Below are 20,527 nucleotides of genomic sequence, written 5' to 3'. Positions count from 1 at the left end.
CTATTTCTCTTTCCTCAAATCCTTATTTCAGTGCAAACCAGCATCTTTTGTCTGAGTTTGGGAAACCAACCCGGGAGTCAGGGAGGCTGCTGATCAGCTTTCTCAAACTCAGACTCCACTTCTTTTCTCTCTCTCCCACTGGTCTGCCTCAGATTCAATGGCTGTAACAGCCATACTGAAACCACTAGCCTGACCTGCAGACAAATCTTCTCTCCCTCCCTCGACACCCCCCCAGCAGACAATTCAAAATTTTAGTGTAAAATTTCTCAGCATATACGCATATATATATATGTATATATTATATATATATATATATATATATATATATTTCAGCCCTAAACCCCCATAGTCTTCACAAAATAATGTAACAAGAACCTCAATATAGCTAACATATAAGTGCATCATCAAGTTAGTCTTGTTATTCTCCCTTCACTTTCTCCACGTCCAATACTACCCTTTTCTAGGCAGTTTTAGGAAGAGTTGCCTGAGCAAGCATATTTTCCTGCATGTCCATTACACTGCTGCTGCTGCCTCCTCCCGCCACACACACATAGATGTGTGCACACATGCCTTTCCCTGCTGGGAGCCAGCAGAAGTCAACACTAAAGTCACTGCTGCTCCTCCTCAGCCCACCCCTTCCCTGCCTTTTTCTCTGCTTCCTGAAACCACGAGTAAGGATATCCAACTCTGACATCACTGTAAAGTGCAATGGCCAGGAATGGAGGAGAATGGGAGGAGCAAGAACATGGAAAAAGAGATAAAATGGGAGGCTTAGGTAAGGAGGAGGAAGAGGGGAAACCAAAGAGGTGGCACTTGTCACCAGTGCTGCACTACTCACAACTCCAGTATCCCACAAACTAAGGACGACTCAGGAGAGTAGCTGATGGGATTGATCCCACCCCACCCTCCCATGCTCCACATACATCCCCAGTCCCTCCCCGCGCTCTTCCCCTCTCACTCAAACATCAGACTCAATACTGGAGAGTTTCTCATAAACATGCCCGTTGCTGGAGCCATTGAAAGCCCTGGGGTTTTTGTTGTTAGGCACACAGGGGTTGGACTGGTTCCCTATACAGATGTCCTTCTGGAAACGGGCTGGCACAGCCCCATGAAGGGCTGAGACCACCGGCTTGTTGGTGGTGACAATGGCTCGGAAGTCTGGCCTGGCTTTGGGCCCTCCTGCCACCACAGGCTGCCTGAAGAAATAAGATTTACTGCCGTGGAGCAAGCATTGGTCATCCCCAAAAGTGGGGATGAAAGGGTTTTGGGTGACCCGGTCGGGGTAGAGCGACTTGCTGAGCATGTAGCCCCCACTGCTGCCGGGGTTGTTGTGGTGGTGGTAGCTGGTGGCGGGCACTGAGGACTTGTTGTTGGCAAAGGTGGTCTCACTGGCTGGCATCTCAAACATGTGGGCGTAGGGGCTCCCCTCCAAAAAGCGGCCCTTGTCCTTGAGGCTGACGCTGCGGGGGGCCAGGGCTGAGTCATCCTTCTGCAGATCCACAAAGGTGTCATAGGAGTGCTGCCGGCGGAGTTTGTTGCGGTTCTTCTTCTGCACCTTAGAGGCAGAGTTGGAAGGGCTCTGAGGATATTTGGAGGAGGAGGTGGCACTGGTGGCCACGGGCACAGGGGCAGGCGGCTGGTCCAGCTCTTGGAGAGAGTTGTCCTCACTGATGTCATACAGGTTGCCCGCTTTCTTGCAAGCCTCACAGCGGATGCAGGCCTGGCGGGTGGAGTTCTGCCCCACCGTTGATGGTGTGTAGTTGTGCAGCTTAGAAGGGCAACTGCGGCAGAAATTAGCCCCGGTCCGGTCTTCCCAGTCTAGATTGGTCAGGTTCTTCTCCCATGGCGCTGGGACCCCACTCACAACACCATGCTTGTGCTCATTGCCTCCACCAAACTCGCCTGAGCCATGCTTGTGATGGGCCCTGTTAGTACAGGATCCACCCCCTCCTCCTCCCGTGTCGCGCTTAAACTCATCTCCCCGTTCTTTGTAGATATCTGTCAGGTCCACGTGTTCCCAGTGCGGTGAGTTCTCCTTGGTCCGAAACTGATCAAGGTAGAAGTCCCGTAGCCCTTCCTTGTCCCTGAAGTAGCGCTTGTGGTCAGGCGAGCGGGGCGGGCGCCGGCGGTAGGCCAGCTCTATCTCATCGAATTCCCTCCGGGACTTGGCGGAGGCTGGACGCTTCTTCAGGCTGTCCTTGTACTGCTGCTTCCGCCTCTTGGCTGCATTGCCCTCAATGTTGCCATAGGTGACCGTGTGAGTGGAAATGTCAGAGACATCTGAGCGGATCAGGTCATCGTGGGTCCCACTGCCCCCGTAACGGTCACTCTTGAAGGAGAACTTGCCATAAAGGTCACCCAGCTGGCTGTGCTTGGCAGGGGGTAACCCCAAGTCCAAGGGCTTCTTCCCGATGGAGCGTGACTGGGCATTGAAGGGCGGGTTGTCACAGTCATAGAGCCCGTCAATGGAGCTGGTGCTGCCAATGCTATGGGGGCGGTGGTGGTGGTGGTAGTGGTCCTGATACACATTGCTGTCCTTCAGCTGGAGATTGCCAAAGGTCCTTTCCACCTCGCTAATATAGTCACTAAAGAGGTTCTCCTCGCAGGGGGGGTTGTTGTAGGATTTGCAGTCTGAGTGGGTGAAGCTGCGGCGGTGCTCAGAGATATCATAGACAGATGACTCGCGGCGGATAAAGTCCAGGGCACTCTGTGGTGAGCCATTGACCCCTGACAGGTTGGCCATGTTCTTGGCTGTCCGAAGCAGGCGGAGGATGTTGGAATGGGTGTTGTTCATAGTTGCTGTGGGGGAGTTCATTGCTGACTGGCGTTCTTCAATGGCCACGCCATGGATGCAACTGTAGATACCCTGAAATGAGAGAAAGCAAGGAGGTGAGTGGTCCTGCAAAGAATACACAGAGGGGGAGCTGAACTGGGAAGCACCCTGTGCATCAAGAGTGTGTTCCTGTAGGATAGTAGGGCCTATCAGCCTTCCATCAGGAAGCACAATCAAATCAAATGGAATCAGATCTGCTCTACCAACCCTTGCTGTTCTGACTCTCCTTCTTGACCCTCACATTTTTCTTTTCCCTCCATTTCTCTTCCTCTGCTTTGTTTCAAGTTGTATCTCCAGGATGCAGGAATGCCTGCTTGCATCTGTAAGAGTTAGTCAAATCTAGTAGATATAACACAGAATTGCAAATGGGGACAATAATATCCTTGGGAATAAAAGAATCAAGACAAATGATTCTGTGTGGACAAGAGGATGAAAGTCAGTTTCGGCCCTTGAAAATCATCTGGGCATCAGTGAATCAACAAGACAGGAGCTATCTTAAAAAGGGAACAGCTTCATTTGTCAGAAACTTAGCTACATTTATCACCAGCGCAGATTAGAAAAGGAAACAGAGAAGGAGCAGAGCTCTTGAATAGGTATTTAGGTATTTTGCATCTGACTATTGACTGAGGTACAATAAAATTTTTAATTGCATTCTGTTAAATTTAACAGTGATAAAAGGCTCCAAATTGACACCCCCAAAAGCAGAAGTCCTCTATTCAACCTCAAATCGGACAACAGAAGGGCCCAATTCCTTCACGTTCTCCACAAGCTCATTTTACCCATGACTGTTTGTGAGGGCTAATCCCCAGGAACAGAACAAAAGCGTCTCCTTTATCCCCTGACCTGACAAATGGTGCCCGATGATTAATGTCAACTGTGAAATGGACACCATCACATCATGTCATCATGGTTTCTCAGCAGCTAGCAGATGATTAACACTTTTCAGACCTTTCACCAACCTGGCCCAGGTCGAACAGATAAACACAGAATAAAAGAATCTGTTCGTAGCTAAGGGTCACCAAACACAATGCCCCATCTCATCTACAGACCAAACCACATTAGAAACTAACAATATAGAAGAGAGTCTGTGCCCTTGCATTCAAAAGGCTTTGTCATTTCTCTTCAATATGTTATGCAGCAATTATATACTCCTTGTACAATCAAAGGAAATTCTGCTACAGATGCTGAACTAAAAAATGCCAAGATTTGACCTCACTTCAGAATGGATCAGGAGAAAGAAGCAGTGGCTTCAAAGAAGGAAAATAAAGCTCCAAATGGGATACTGCTAGCAACCCTAATAGTAGAAGATGACTCAGAAATGGCTAGAATCTACTTTAAATGTAAATGTTGTACCCTAAGGCAGATTTGCATAAAGCAATTGCTAAGTTTATGTGGTCATCCTCCATGGAAAGATTTCTGCATAGTTCAGGGCATAGCTTTCAGTTAAGGACTTCTCACTGTCAATGAAGGCACACTTCTAGTTAACAAAAGGTCAGCTGAAAAGCTGCAATTTAGAGGACAATGTAAAACTCCCAAATTTCTAATCATATTATCCATCATTACTTGATTACATTTAGGGGGTCCCCAAATTTGGCCTCTTCACAACTTGCTTTGGGGTAGCAAGCAGTAACAGTTAACTTGTCCTTTCCTGTGTTTTCATTTCCATGTGCAATTTCCATTTCCTTAACTATAATCCATCAGAGACCAGAGATGTCACAGAAAAAATTAACATGTTTTTTTCAACATTAACAAAGCTGTGCAAAGATGACACTGTGCAGACTGCCACCTGTGTATTAGACAGTCTTGGTGGATATTTCCATCTCCAGTAGCTAGGACTGTCTGTTTGTCCCTGACAGCTAATGGCACTCACCCTGCTGATGGAGAAGACCACACCAGGCTTGCCAGAGCAGACGCCCATGAAGCAGTGGCGGAATTGCCAGTAGAAGAGATGCTCACAGATGAAGGTGATGAGACTGAGGGCCATGGCTGCTCCCAACATGTAGAAGACACCTGCCATGTTATCTATATCCAGCTGACTGCTCATGACCTCATTCTTCTCATTGTGACAAATGCCAGTGAGCCAGAGAGCTTCCAGCTCCTCCATCTCCCCTAGAATGACAGACAGGAGGAAAGAAACAGGTTAGATAATACTGCAATGGCTGAAGAGCTCAAACAGGGGCAGACTGAAAGCAAGAAGCTGATCTAACGTAATTTCCAGTCTCCACGTTCTTTTTCCACATCTGCAACATCCATAAAATATCTTGACTGCCCTTCTGACCAGGGCAAGTGCCATTTGTCACAGGAAAGTAAACAGGATTTTTTCACAGCCTGATATTAGCCATAACAAGCTGTACCAGAGGACAGCTATGACACTTGCTGGATGTCTGCACTGAGATACTGAAACAGTTGTCCACCAAATGACTGAAGACCTGGCCTCACAAACTTCCACTTTCATTAAGTCAATGAAGGGAAAAATTAGTGACTGATAGTGATAGACAAAAATTAATCACTTCTAGATGAAAACACTGTATGTTTCCAACTCGAAATCAAAATATTGATTGTTTTCAATCATTTTTTTTTACCATCATATCCATAGCTCATTAAAACTAGGTGCAATGTTCCAAAAATATTTAAGTATTTTTACTTGTTTTTCCTCCCTTCAATTTTGTCCATATTCAACACTTCACACAGCTTTGGCCAATCAAAAATTTTACTAATTTGTATCAGCTAGGAGCAAATGTTCTGTACTCTAATTTCATACACCACTTACTACCATTATGGTACTTTCATGAGGGGTGAGAGAGAGGTAAACACACATGCACGCACATACTGGGACATTCAGAACAAATTTTGCAGGATGACAAATTGTTTCATGTTGTTAGGAAAGTTAGTTTTTCACATTTTCAATTCCAGTCCACTGGCAAGGGAAAAAAATCCATATATTTAAGTAGTTCCATAACGGAGTTTTTGAAGCTTTGTGGAGAACTTATGTCCTTCTCTGAAATAATACATACTAGGCTTTTTAAGAAACAGAACAACCTATCTGTCAGGTGGCCAGTTTTCTGAAGTATGTCCAAGTTATGTTCTTTCCATATTTATAATACCATATGTTATTTCCAGATTTCAGGAGAGAAAAAGAATACTTATAAATAAAATAACCTGTGAATTTTATTTATTCATAAAAAAGGAAGATTTTATGTGAAATGGAAAAACAGGAAAATACTTCCTAATAAATTTTTTTTCCCATGGACAATTTTTGTTAATAGCAATTTCTCTGTAAATTAAGATGTGAACTGAGTTACTATAATGTTCTAATTAAATCTCATTCCAAAATATGCTTCTGAGTCTCAAATTCTTCCTTGGGGTTTTTTGTTTTGTTTTGGGTTTTTTTTAGGTTTTGGGAAATTTGATCTAGCTCTTTCATCCAAAAATATTTATCCTTTAATTCTGTAAACTCTGCATGGATTGGTCCTGTCTAGAGCTATAAAGTACGGAATAACCACAGACAGTCTGATATAATTAGTGGGTTTGGTCATGGCAAAACCTCAAAGCTAGTGAAAAATTCACACCAGAAATCTTGCTTTTACAAGACATTCTTCACATAAGACATTTTTCAAACACACAGCTGAGCTTGTTCTATGAAAACTTTAGTGCTTTTGGCACTGCTTTTGATGATACCGCTACCCTGCATCAACAACATGAAAGAAGTGACATCCTCGCATTTTTGGTGTGTTGCCTCTAAAAAAGCCCCATTAATAATTCCACATTTTCAACTCACATCTGAAGCACCAGAGCTAGAAACTTCCATTTCTTGCACGCAAAACTCGGTATTTCTTAGGAAAATTTCAGCACTTCTTTTTCTTGTCACTTACCATCTCCAAAAAGCTGTAGAATCGCAAGATCAACCTGGCGCTTCCAGCCTGAGTCCTTTTGGATGGCAATGCCATAGCCAGTGGAGGCAAACACTTTCCCACTCCCAATCGTCACCAGCTTGCAGCCTTCATCTCTGCCAGCCATGTAGTTTAGCACTGCTGCATCATAAATGAAAGCATCCAACTTCCTGCACAGATGCAAGAAACAAGAAGGTAGAGTACAGAAAACATAAAATCTCTATGAAATCAAAGGTGGCTTTAGTCAGCTAAGGAAGAAATTAACCTCTTTCAGATGGACTGCAATATGTTATGTAGAATCATAGAAAGGTTTGTGTTGGAAAGGATCTTAAAGACCATCTAGTTCCACTCACCATGACATGGGCGAGAACACCTTCCACAAGACCAGGTTGCTCAGGGCCCTGTCCAGCCTGGCCTCACTCCTAGGGATGGGGCCACCACAACTTCATCACCACACAGTAAAATGCCTCACCACCATCATGCAAAATCTTTTTTTTTCCTAATATCTAATCTATCTAATCTTTCAGAGAAACCATTCCCCTTTGTCCTGTCACTAAATGCATTTATAAAAAGTTTCTCTCCAGGTGTCTTGTAGGTTCCCCTCAGGAAGGTCACAGTTAGGTCACCCTAAACCCTTCTCTTCTGAGCAATCCCAGTTCTCTCAGCCTTTCCTTGTGGGAGAGGTGCTCCACTCTTTTAATCATCTTGGTGTCCTCCTCTGGACATGCTCTTACAGGTCCGTGTCCTTCCTGTGCTGGGGACCCCAGAGCTAGATGCAGCACTGCAGGTGGGGTCCCACCAGAGCAGAGGGGTAGAATCCCCTCCCTCATCCTGCTGCCCACCCTGCCTTGGATGCAGCCCAGGAAACAATTTGCTTTCAGTGAATACACATTTCTGGGTTGTATCCAGCCTCTTGTCCACCTGCACTCCCAAGTCCTTCTTGGCAAAGCTGCTCTTGATCCCTTCATCCCCCAGCCAGTGTTTGTATCAGGGATTGCTCTGACCCCAGTGCAGCACCTTGCACTTGGTCTTGTTAAATCTCATTAAATTCCCATGTGCCCACTTCTTGACCCTCTCCAAGTCCCTCTGGATGTTGTACCCAACCTTCAGGCGTCATCTTCACCTTCACCGTAGTTGAATAAAATCTAAGCCTAAAGCTGTCTTAGAGGTGAATCTGGGTTATGAATGAGGATCATCTATTTCTTTCTGACTATTTGGTAATCGTAATTTCTGATCTTAAAGAAAATTTGGAATACAAACATACAGCAAGATAAATGAAGAGGAAGTCAAGCGGATCTATATGCTTAAGAATAGCTTATATTTCTGTACTGACATCTCAAAAGAATCTAAAATGCCTTATAAAATGCATCAGTATTAGATAGCAAAGTAGGTCTTGAAGTAAGGAAAATATTTTCTGCAATTCAAGTGCTGGCATGACTTAGCTGAGAAAAATGAATTTTTTTTCAAGTCAAATACAGTCAGGACATTATGTTTGACCCCTCAGTTACTGTGAAAAATACTACCAGATCTTTACCAATGTCAGCTGGCCACAACAGCAGCTTTAAGGTTTACCATGCTGAATTGGTTATTGTTAGAGAATATTGAGCTGAAAATCACAATAAAAATTCTGTTTCAGCACACAGAAATCCCCACTATGGGCTCTGCAGAGAGCACAAGAGCCTGATGAGAGCCTTTTCAAGCAGCAACAAATTGATTTGGATCTGGGGGGCAGTCTCCTGAGGCTGCATCTCCCACAAACACAAAGATGATGAGTAAATCCTCCCACTAGACCTGAAATGAAATATTTTCTGATAAATGACCTAAGACCTTCCAGTTGCACATCCTCTCTCACATATTATGTTTACAATACACCTCCTGCACATATATTTACAGTACGGTGATTATCTCAGTTCAAGTGCTTATCTGTGAGGAAGTCTGTCCAAGGGTGAATATGAAGCCAGGTTGACATCTATCACAAGTGAGGAGCTCTATTTCATCCATATATTTCCAGGACAGTGCATATGTATTTCCTGAATGATGACTATCCTGGCAAATGTACCTTCCCAGGATGATATCCAACAATGGTACAACCATTTGTAATGGGCTGTGGGCCTCTGAACCTGGCAATCAGGTTTAGGAATATTCAGTCAATCTAGTAATTAAATTGGCTAAACATCTGAATTTGTGCTTTGGAACGAACTTTCTCATAAGAGTGCAATATGAGTGTTAAGCAAAAATGGTTTTTGTTCACTGGGGCTGGGCTCTGATAACCAAAATGGTCAGTTCTGAGAGGAGGTCTTTAATTACAAAGGACAAAGGCTTGCAAAATGTCATTTTGAGTTAGGTCCTTTGCAGGTTCACTGTTATTAAAACAGGATGAGCTATTCAACCATGCTTTTTGCTAACGATTTTTCCCATGTCTCCAAAATTACCCAAGGAAATGCTTAGATTTTTTATACTTTCATATTATTCAAATAATGTTTTGTTTAGCCCTTGATACTAAAACATTCCAGAGAGCAGGCTACTTCCAAACTATTTGCTTCAAACCTACCTTCCATTACATTATATTAGCTGGTGATACACTGGGGTGGGATTAGTCTGACAGCTTCCTGATTAACATAATCTTTTATACACAGAAGGAGGGAAAACAAAGGAATTTCCAGATGACAATATAAATGATCTGAGAAAAACCTTTGTCCACAGAGACCTGTAAGCTTTTCTTCTGTATGTGTAAAAAGCCATCAGCATGAAACATCTTGATGAAGCAAGGTCTTTGGGACCAATACACACATGGATTATGTACACAGGGATACACTAGATCCTTTTTTCCTTTTTTTTTTTTTTTTTTGTTAATTCTTATAAACACAGCAAAACAAGACACTCTTATACACACGTCAATAGAAAAACCTGGCAAAAAGAACCACAGAGTCACTCTCCTGTGCTACTGTGCTATGTGTGTTCTTGCTATACTTTTAACCATGGAATGATAATATAAGCTTATTTTTCAAACCCTAAAAAGTAAATATTCCAGACAAGCATGCAAAAAGTCAGGTTTCTGCAGTGAGTAAGCATGCAAGAAAGCCTCACCCAGTCTTCAGCGAGAACAGTGCATCGTCCACCCCCCTCTGATTGAACTTCACCATGTAACTGTGCATTTCAGGGTAGTTGTTGCGAATGTTCCTTTCCGTGCTGCCGTTGGGAACTGTCCCGAAGCGGAAAGGGGGTGAGAAGTCATTTGGTTTCTGGAACTGAAGAGACAAAAAAAGGAATATTTCTCACAGTCTTTTAGATTGAAGCAGTCATCTGGTTGGGAGAATACCGGAAGGTTGATCTGATTTTATTTTACTATCAGGTAGAAAACATAATTGAGAAGATATCCTATTTCACTGTTTTCAAACATGAATGTCTCCTGTTAATGCCTAAGAAACAAGAAATAAATCTGAGCAAGCTGTTCTTTTTCTTCACTCTGAATTAAGTGCATTAAATAGTCAGTGATCAGAGATTAAATAGGTTAGATAAAATGAAAGAGGAAAGGGAAAATGTAACAGTGGTGCTGGAACACAGTCAAGAAACAGTTTCCATTAAAGTCTATGTGATGTGCTTTTTATCCACAAACTGTCATTTAGTTCCTAAGAAGTATCTTTTTCAGCACTGTGGATGCCTTTACACTTCCTGGTTCTGACAGAGGTAGAAAAGTAATTAATGAGAAAAGATGCCTCTCAGCACACCTCACACCCACTTCACCAAACAAATGATCAGCTTTCAAAGTTTTGGGCAAATGTCCCAAATAAAAATGCTGTTAGCGGCTGCGAGTCACTGGTAACATTTGATGCCCAGAACAGAGCTGGCAGAACACTCCAAAGCTTTTGCTGCTCAGAAGAAATACATTCATCATAACATTCCCCCACGGCTGCAAGCCTGTGAGATTTTATATGCCACTTGCTTAACTCAAGTCATAATCAAAGCTCTCTGGGATTTTATGAGGAGTAAAATTTAGACCGTCAATTATCAAGACTGCTTAAAACCCCTAGAACCAGCAGATGAGAAGGAGCACAGAACTATAAACCAGGAACAGAATAAGCAGTAAAGAAAAAGATGCAAAGGTAGGTTAAATGGAAGGAAGCCTCCTCCTCTCTGGCTATATCAAGCAGTAGCTTGCCTGGTGTTATTTCTTGACTCCCAACTGTGACTGTGTATTTCTGTGATCCTGAGAAGCCACATTCTAATGGTCAGACCAAAACCATTTAACAGCAAGAGTGCACCTGGTACACGAATACATGCTGTCATTCACTGCCACCTTCTACAGGGCTGCAATCCACAGATAGTTCTAGCTTAAAACACATGCAGATGAGCCTTGCTCTTGAGCTCTGCTTAAAGCCATTTTGTAACTTGGTCAACTCAGCTGAGGAGGTCAGAGCCCCTAAAGCAGTGTACTCCGCTCACAACACCTCAGCCATGAGGACAGCCAGAAGCTGGGTCTGTGGATAGATGAACACACTGTTCACCTGTTTCTGTGTACCAGTCAACTCACCTCTCCAGTTTGGATGGCTAACATGGGCTAACTTGTATATGCATTTGAGTGTGTGAGAGAGAACATATATCCTATTGCTTTAAGCCAATAAAAAACATTGGGGCTGTTTTTCTGAACTCAGGTTAGTGCATCACCAACAAAACAGAAGTTTCATATAGCATAAAACAGACAGTAAGGTGTCTCTCAGAACTTTGTCACACCCTCTAGGGAGGAAGACAAACTCACAGCTATCAAAGACTGTAATGAAAGCAAACTTTGATGGGAGAAAAATCACTGCAGCATGCTAAAATTATTCTTTTTTACTAAGCTGATTAAAGCAGCAGCCTAGGGGACCCATCACAAGGAGGGCACTGCCACGCCAGACACAAAGAAACAGAGTCTCTCCCCTGACATGCTAAACCAGGAGATTGCAGTGTGAGCAACTTGCTTTTCCAGAGGCTGCAGAACCCCACTGTGAAGGCATACAGGGCATTCCCATTCCCACAGAGCCCTCCAACAGAGAACAGTCAACAGGAGAAGCATCAGGCAGACTCGACCAACATTTGTGTGACTGAGTTTTGGCCATTTTATACCTCCACCCTCCATTCCCAGTGACACAATCTCTACTTTTGTCTGCTTCCATCATGATGCCTACAAACTGGAGTAAGAAGGATTACGAAGTCAGGCATTTCCCTGTGATAAGGAATATAATCCCAGCTCTGAACTATTTTTTGTCCCCACTCTGTTCCAGAGCCCATAATAGCAGCCACAGGTGAAAGGCTCCAGATTTCATTTTTAAGCTCCTGGGCAACCAATAAATAAATGGAAACATTTCTTTTGTAAGAAATTACTGTTTCTGGCAACTGGAAAAGCACATTCCTAGAGAAAGAAGTCAGGTTGATGACTTCTTCAAATTCACATAATATTCATTCACTCACCAATCCTTACCTTCTGCTCATTCCTTAATCAGAACAGATCTTCAAATGCAAATTACTCTCCAGACACCAACATGCACACACACTTCAGCAATAGCTTGGTGAACAGCAAGACAGGAAACAATATGAAAGGATCCGTATGGGGCCCACACCAGACAATTTTAACTTGAGTACCCAAGAGGAACACAGATCCCCAGTTAACCTAGCTTAATGTTTCCAAAGCGGAAAGTAACCAATGTCCAGCTGACTCCACAGTCAATGCAGCCAGAGATAAAGAGCTACTCCTCCATATCTGAGAAGTAATAGTAAAACATGCATGCAGCTTTCTGATAGGTGATAGCAGTTCAAAAATCCCCATGTGTGTTTCTTGGCAGTAAGTGGGCACAGCTCAGCCCAGGGCTGAAGTGATCTCCAGTGAGCTCTCCAGAGTCAAAAACTATAGCATCATTCTTCACTTACTTCTGTCCCACACAGCTCATCCTGAGGGAAAAAGAAGACATGTGAGCCTTCCCCAAAAGTTCATGGGACAGATGGGGAAGGAGCGTGTCCTCTTCTGCCAACACTGTAGAGGAATGTGTGGAGAAACTGGAGGTGATCCATAAGGAGGAAAGTTAATTGACAGATTGTCAAAGAGTTCAGTAAGAAAAGCCACTTGCTTGATTGCTCCCAGGGGCTGAGATCATGGGCCTGGATCATAAGTATCGTTCCCAGGGAAGCAGCACTCTTTGGCACAGACAGATGGGTCTATGAGGAGTCTGAGACATGAGGGAGGAGCTGATGCACAATGCAGGGGCCATTACATGGAGGAAGCCTGTGCAGAAGTAATCTCAATGCTGCAGTGAACAGTGACAAAGGAATTAACCACAGATATGGACACAAATGGTCAGAATGTAGATTAATGAGAGAACTGTCCCATTATTTAATGCAAATATTTCTCCTGTCAGAGCCCTAAGTCACATCTACTTCACTCCAGGCATCTGTGGAGTCCTGTGAGGTTCTGACAAAAAAAAACATGGTGGTAATAGGGGAAGGGAAAATAAGCAACTACATCAGTTGCTGAGAAAACCCAGCTGTACAGGGTCTACAGTTGTAGGAGCCCACATTACACTTGCCTGTAGCAGGAGTCCTTTCCTGTTGCCCAGCTCTACCTACCTCAAGGGGTGACTGCCTGTGAGGGAACCAGCAGGGCTCAGCCACAGTCCTGTACCCAAAGAGCCCCAGGCAGTGATGTACCCTACTTGCATCCTCCCACTTATTCACCATGGAACGTCTGTTGTGAGATGCTCCCCTTTTATGTACCCAAGGTGATGTGCACATCCTCTCACCCGTGAAAGAAGCCCCACTTGCTTCACATCAATTGTGAAGGTGGATGCTAGAGATGGGGGCAGAAAGCAGACACCGAGGATGCCTGGAGTGGCTCTGCGATATGAGATATCTGAGCTCAGAGCCCAGTGGCTGCCTGCCTCTTCAACCCCTCACTCCACAAACTGAAATCAAGGAGCATTAAGTGCAAAGCAGACCCTGGCTTTGGAAAAGTAACCTCTCAGAGCCAGAGAGCAGAAATCTTCCTTCTCTGGAGAGCAATAAACACACAGGCTGGGAGCTGTTAGCACATTTGGGGGGGAGAGCTCCTTTGCCACTCCCCTCCACATCTCGCCATGAGAGCTGTTGACAGCAGCAGTGAAAGCGGGTTTAAGTGACTCGGCTGGCAGAGCTGTTTCATTAGCAATTTGGAGCCATGCCGTGCAGAAAGCAGCATTGTTCTCAGATGTTCGGATATCAATCTGCATAATGAAACAGGTGATAGGAGCTCTTCCCATTCATGCAGCAGCAATTGGAGAGGATTTAGAGATGAGGGGAAGGGGTTATGTCTAATTGGCCACAATTAATTTGATGAGAATATTTTTTTCAATATATTGTCTATCACCAAATGGATCCTACAGAAAAGCACATCTGCACTTATTTATCTGCCTGATGTAGGCCCTGTTTACACTGTAAAGTGTTTGCCAATAGCATTGAAAGCAGTTTCCCAAACTCAGCAAGCTCTTGCAACAAAAAGGCTCTTTTTTATCAGCCGATCTACTTTTACACTGCTTAAAAAACCCCAAATCAATACACTGCTGAATAACATAATCAGCTGGTAGAACGTGGTGCAAGGGTGGGTGCATGGGTGTAGTGTTTTACCTTTATACAGCTCCTCTGGGATGGCTCCTCACACTTTTTAAGGCCCAGACGACCAGTTAAAGTTTTCTACCACAGGAAGCTCTGACCAATTAAAGAGACACAAATTCAGCTCCTCTGCTACCTGCAAGTCCTAAAGAACTTAAGTCCATGTTAGATACTTTGAGCTCACTTCATTTACCCAAAAGTAAGTGCCAAGCTGAGATGCCTAGGGAATTTCATCCTGGGAACAGGTCTCTCATAGCCCCTGTGCCAAATTTTCCCACCACCTGAGGGTAGTTTGGACACTCCAGTACACCTAAAATAGCTCAAGACATCTACATTGGCCCAGACGAATCTAGCCACTGAGCCATTCAGTCCTCAGGATATCTTCTCCCATCAAAAGCACAGAGAGCCAACCACTATGGGTAGCAAGAAGCCTGAAGTGCCCACCACCCTCCTGATGTATAACCTCTTTGCATTGCCCAAATGTCCTTGATTCTCTCCTCTTGTTCTGGTTCAGCTGCATGTCACTGCAGCCAGCTTGCACCTTTCTTCATTGCCTGAAAATCCAACCAGGCTGTTTGCACAGGAGCTTCCTTTAGAACCTTAAAAACTGAAGAGTGGGTCAGTGGTTTTCAGGTATAACTCTGAGGTAGCTCTATGCCTGTACTTAAGTCCTGATAGGCTACACATGTCCACAGCAGCATGTCTTGCCCTAGCTGCCCTCTGTGTCCTCTGTTTCAGCCAGGAAATTAATTCCTTCACAGCTAATCAAAGATAAAAAGCTTGTTTTTTTCTTATTCCCAAAATATATAATTTTTGTCCCCAAGCTGCACCACGAACAATGCCACAGAATCACAAACCTGGATTTGACTCTGAGAAGATGGCTTTTCCACCTCTATCTCTCTGGTGACTCTCTCCTGGACATCACCATTCCTGACAGCTCTTAATCCAGCCCACTGTGGAAGATGGCTGATGCTGGAGACTCCTCCATTCCCTGGACAATGCCCATCAGAGCTTTACTACTGGAAAGTTCTTCTAAGTATTTGAACTAAAGCCTTCCAGCTGCAAATACAACTGCAATGTTTTCTGTTATCCATGGGCAGGGAAATACAAATAGTTTCTTCTCTGAAGGTGCATTTTATGTTTTTGAAAACCACTGCTGCTCCTTCTCCATGTTCTTTTACTGCAGCTAAAGAAGCCCAGTTTAATCTTCAGTCTTTCTTTGCAAGCTGTATTATATGGACCTGCAACCATTCTTGCATCCTTTTGCTGTATCCTATAGGTCTTTCCTTGACTTATCTTTGGTTGGTGAACACACTCTCCACCATATCAAGAACAAACTGATCAAGACCCAAAGATACTGAGGGAATATTACAGTAAAAAAGCTTGCAGTAAGGCAACACAAATAATGCTAGTGAAACTCCATGCTCATAATTACTCTTCTCAGGGCCTCTCTGTGATATATCATGTTTTGTCTGTTCTTCATTTTCAGCTTGCAAGTTCTTCAAAGCTGCAACTCTGCCCCGATCTCCATTCAGGTAGTGATCAGTTTGTTTCTGAAATGTCAATCATCATTGCCAGCACCATATTCAGGGTTTTTACTGTATTCTTTTCTTCATGCAGCTTGGATTGCACACACAGGCACACGCACGCACACACACCTGTCCTGGAGAGGAGGTGTTATACAGATTTTGAGCACAGAACTTTCTATTGTTGATGACATGGTGCTGTAGACACTTTAAAATCGACAAAATTGCATCCCAGCTAGGAGTGTGCCAGCTGTGTCAGCCCAACAGTATAGGAGAAAATCACAGTGCAAACCTAAATTTTAGCACTGGTACAGGCCTGTGAGGAGAGCATACTAAAGCGACTGTGCTGCTCATTCTCTATTATTAATGACTCTCTTGTACAGATACTTCTTGAGATTCATTCCTAAAGCGTTCCTCTCCCCTCTGCACAGTCATGTAATTTTGACACTACAGACGTTTTTTATTTCTAAGGTGGAACTCTCAGCCATTTCTAAGTGACTAAGTTTTCAGATCATCCTTTTACCCTAGCTCTTTTTAGTTCCCTCCTGCATTCCCTCACAATAACATTCTCTGCCTCCTCAGCAGTGGCTGGGACTCCTCACAGCTCTGAATCCAGCTGCCACATCAACTTTTCTTGAAACCCCAGTTTCTTGTCTTCACTAGTAAAACAACACGTCTTGATTTGTAATCAAACAAAAAAAGGAAGCTAAAATAAGGGGGACTGAACAGCACCAAATCCATTATGTCGATTTTGGGAGGACATAAAATTACATTGTACTCCCTCAGACTTTGACTTTGTGGTTTATCTTATTATTCAGTACCCAGTGATGTTTCAAATTCTCTGTCTTGCTTTGCATAGCGCTTTCACCCATGAATTGCTCTAGATAAGTCCAAGAAAGGAGTTATCAGTTAGTGCAGCTGACTGCAGTGAAGTTGGGAAAGAATTTTATTAAAGTCCCTTTTGAAGAAAGACATAGTGTGGGTCAGACCCACAAACAAGAAAGAAAAATATCTATGAATGTCTGTTGGTGAAATATGGACACGTGCAGGTCAGGAAAGGGAACAGAGCAACCTAGTGACAATGCAGGGGTGAGGCAGGGCAGGTGAAAGCAAAAGAAAAGAATTCAAATATAGCAACTTTAAAAATAGTTGTCCTTGCAAAATAACTGAGATGAAAGCAAAGATCCAATTGGTGGAAGGAGTTTCCATCACATGCGGTTATTGCCAGAGCAGTGCACACAGAGGATTGTGCAGCCTCTCTGCAAGCTGGATTGCTGTGTACAGACCTGCTCTGTGCCTCTTCTGCACAGAGCTGGAGACTGAAAACCTTGGGCAGTGCAGTGTCACCCCAAACAGACCACATGTCGGAGATCCCACCTCTTCCATTCCCTACTTGTGCTTGCTGCCACCACACTGCCTTTCTGCTAAGGTTAACAACTTCAGATGCACCAGGTCTGAGGGGACCTCTTCAGGATCTGACCACCACGTACAAACAGAGTCCACCCACCTCCAGCACACCAGGAGTCTGCTGGGTCAGCCAAGTGAATCAACATTGTACAGATCCGGGGCAGTTTCTCCACCCAACAGGTAATACTAAAGCCTTAAATATTCCTCAGGACACATCTGCCAGTTTATAGGCTTCAAGTCACTGTTAGGCATCCCTCAAGCTTGACCAGAAGTCTGCAGTGGAATCACTGAGCTTCACCAGTCAGAGCCAAAAGCTGCTTGCACAGCTCAAGTGGTAGTATGTATAATATCTGAACACCACAGTCATATCTGTTGCAATGAAGGGTGCTATGAAATCATAGCTACAGTACACTTAACTTTTGGTTGAGTGAATGTAGAGGATGGAGATCACCTGTTTATCCAGCATCAATCATGCCATGTATTTAATTCTTGAAAGTTAAGCTTCCTTGGAAGCTAAACACAGCAGGACAAAAGGTATCTACTGAATAATCCCAGGCAAACACAAAAGATAAATTCCTGAGGCAGAAAGATGCCACTTACTACACTCATGTTAATATCATTAGGAGTGTAGATGTTCATTCAGAGGAAGAAAATTAACTGATTAGAAAGACCTTGAGAGGAGAGGTGACAGCTAAGTACAGAGGAATTTGAAACCTGCTTTGTTTGCACATGAGACAGCTGGTTAACAAATTATGAAACACTCTGAGAAATTCAGAGGATATAGTTTGATAGGGGAGCAATTCCATTTTTCAGCCATTTTCACTAACAAAGAAAGGTAAGATCCTCCTGTCTTCCGAGTACTAACAGTAGCCAACCTACTATTGTGTGGGTACTACCCACTGGGCAGCAGGGTAAAACCTTGCACAAGCCTGGCAAACCTCCAAAAGACTTCACAGGGACCAGAATTTTCATCCAAGAAATTTTAAAAGCTTAGTAATCACTCTAGTGCAATTTCTTAAGCACATCTGTAGGGGAGGATGGCAAAGCAAAAGAGCAGGTCACCTCAGACAGGGCAGCACCTTCTCAGAGCTGGGAGATAATGCCTTCCTTTAACCTTCTGATGAAAGCTGCCTCCTACCTGGAAGTGAAAGATGGAGAAATGAAAGCCATATCACTCCCATGTGAGTCCTGAGGCACTGAGCTACACCTGAAGTAAACAAGTCTACCAGGCCATGGAGATTTAGAGGAATTTTGACCTTGAGTAGCCAATACCTGGGAGAAGCAGGGCTTCTTTCCATGCAGTGAAGTAAAAATGCCTGGAAAGATACAGCCTGCCAAATATTTATCAAGTATATGTATGTACATATAACTCCAAATGTCACGGTCACTGGGCATCAGGAATGAAAGTGTGGGAGTACAGCTGTTCTATTCCTTTTTTTTTTTAATCCTGCAGATCTCATATTCCCATCCCTTCCCCACCAGTAATTCAGCCCTGATCATTCAGTTGAAGGAGGCCAGCTCTCATCTCTCAGGCTGCCAAATTTTGGTGACAGGCCCATTGTCTTTTATTTGACTGCAAAGTGCCAAGTACATTTATGGCACCATATAAATAATAAATAAAAATATTCATTGTTTCCCTCTCCGCTGACTTATACTGATGTGAGAAGCAGGACAATCCTTTGCTTCCCTCTCTCCCTTATGTAACTCTCCAAAGACAGCTTTTTCCAGACTGCCAAGCAATTAGCACAGAAGCAACCAAATTTAACCACTACCTCCAAAGGGGGATAGCTCCAAGTGCTGGTGAAAAGGAATATGAAAAGGAAAGGTCAGTGTTGACCAAGGCCTGGGAAAGGCCAGGGTGCTGTGGAGGGGGAACGCAAAAGCTGCAAGCTAAGGACTACACCACAGCCCCATCACCAAAGTCCCTCATCCAGCAACTTTCATGTGTATCTTCAACAAAGCCCAGGGGTTTGCATTTCTTCTTTTCCAGCAAGAATGAATTAAGCCTACAGTCTGACTTTGAGTATCCCCTCCCCTTGCACCTTACCTGCTTAAGTTCCCAACTAAACTGCATTTTAACTGTCAATAATCCTGAATAGCCCCATTAGAGGTTTTTACTGTCATTAAATTGTACAATGGGGTGGAAGGGACCTTAGAGATCATCTAATCCCAATCCTCATGCTGTGGGCAAGGACACCTTTCACTAGCCCAGTTGCTCAGAGCCCCATCCAAACTGGCATTGAACAGTTCTGGGGATGAGGCATCCACAGCTTCTCTTGGGCACCGCTTCCAGTGAATCACCACCATCACGGCAAATAATTTTCTCCTAATACCTAATTTAAACCTACTCTCTTTCAGTTTGAAGCTTTCACCCCTTGTCCTGTCATTACATGCTCTTGTTAAAGAAGTCTCTCTCCATCTTTCTTGTAGGTTTCCCTTCAGGTACTGGAAGGCCACAGTTAGGTCACCCTTAAGCCTTCTCTTTTCCAGGCTGAACAATCCCAGTTCTCTCAGTGTTTCCTTGTAAGGAGAGGTGCTCCATCCCTTTAATCATTTTGGTGGCCTCCTCTGGACTCACTCTAGCAGGTACATGTTCTTTTTGTCCAGAAGACAGCAACCCCATAGCTGCATGCAGCACTGCAGGTGGGGTCTCACCAGAGCAGAGCAGAGCAGAGCAGAGCAGAGCAGAGCAGAGCAGAGCAGAGCAGAGGGGCAGAATCCCCTCCTTCATCCTGCTGCCCACGCTGCTTTGGATGCAGCCCAGGATACAGTTGGTTTTCTGGGCTGTGAGTGCACATTGCTGGGTCATATCCAGCCTCTTGTCCACCTGCACTCCCAAGTCCTTCTTGGCAAAGCTGCTCTTGCCCCAGTCTTTTTTGATACTAGGGAAGTCCCTCCAGATGAATAGAAAAAGAGAGAATCATGAGAGATCAAGTGAAGGCTAAAGCACACTGCAGCCTCCTTGCTGCTCCACACTGTACAGTGCTGAGCTGAAGAAAAACAGGAGAATGACAAAGAAACTAAGACTGAAGCAGGGGGGAAACAAAACATGCTTGAAAACCCACTGACTTTAAACATTTATAGTCTTAAAAATAACTGAATCACATTTTAGCACACAGGCACAGAGGTTTGTTCCAAAGAGCTCAGAAAGCCTAAAAATTATCCCACTACAAAGACTGCAGAATGTCTAAATCTATGATAAACAGACCCATCTGTGACTGCAAAGATTTGTCTGAGATTATATTTATGTGTACAAT

The 20,527-nt window shown here is 43.9% G+C and overlaps 1 protein-coding gene across 1 annotated transcript in view; it reads right to left on the bottom strand.

The window, feature by feature from the left end:
* Nucleotides 1–958: 958 nt before the first annotated feature.
* Nucleotides 959–20,527, bottom strand: part of LOC131591404 (glutamate receptor ionotropic, NMDA 2B) — a 176,742-nt gene continuing 157,173 nt past the window's right edge. Inside the window, exons 10-13 of the mRNA XM_058862062.1 lie at nucleotides 9,811–9,971; nucleotides 6,706–6,893; nucleotides 4,704–4,942; nucleotides 959–2,866 (exon numbers count right to left, since the gene is read on the bottom strand). Coding sequence (XP_058718045.1) covers nucleotides 959–2,866; nucleotides 4,704–4,942; nucleotides 6,706–6,893; nucleotides 9,811–9,971 — 2,496 coding nt within the window. The remainder of the gene's footprint in view (nucleotides 2,867–4,703; nucleotides 4,943–6,705; nucleotides 6,894–9,810; nucleotides 9,972–20,527) is intronic.

The sequence above is a fragment of the Poecile atricapillus genome, chromosome W, assembly GCF_030490865.1.
Source record: "Poecile atricapillus isolate bPoeAtr1 chromosome W, bPoeAtr1.hap1, whole genome shotgun sequence".
NCBI lineage: Eukaryota > Metazoa > Chordata > Aves > Passeriformes > Paridae > Poecile > Poecile atricapillus.
Note: the sequence above shows the minus strand (reverse complement) of the source record. Positions and strands in the feature narration are given on the sequence as shown.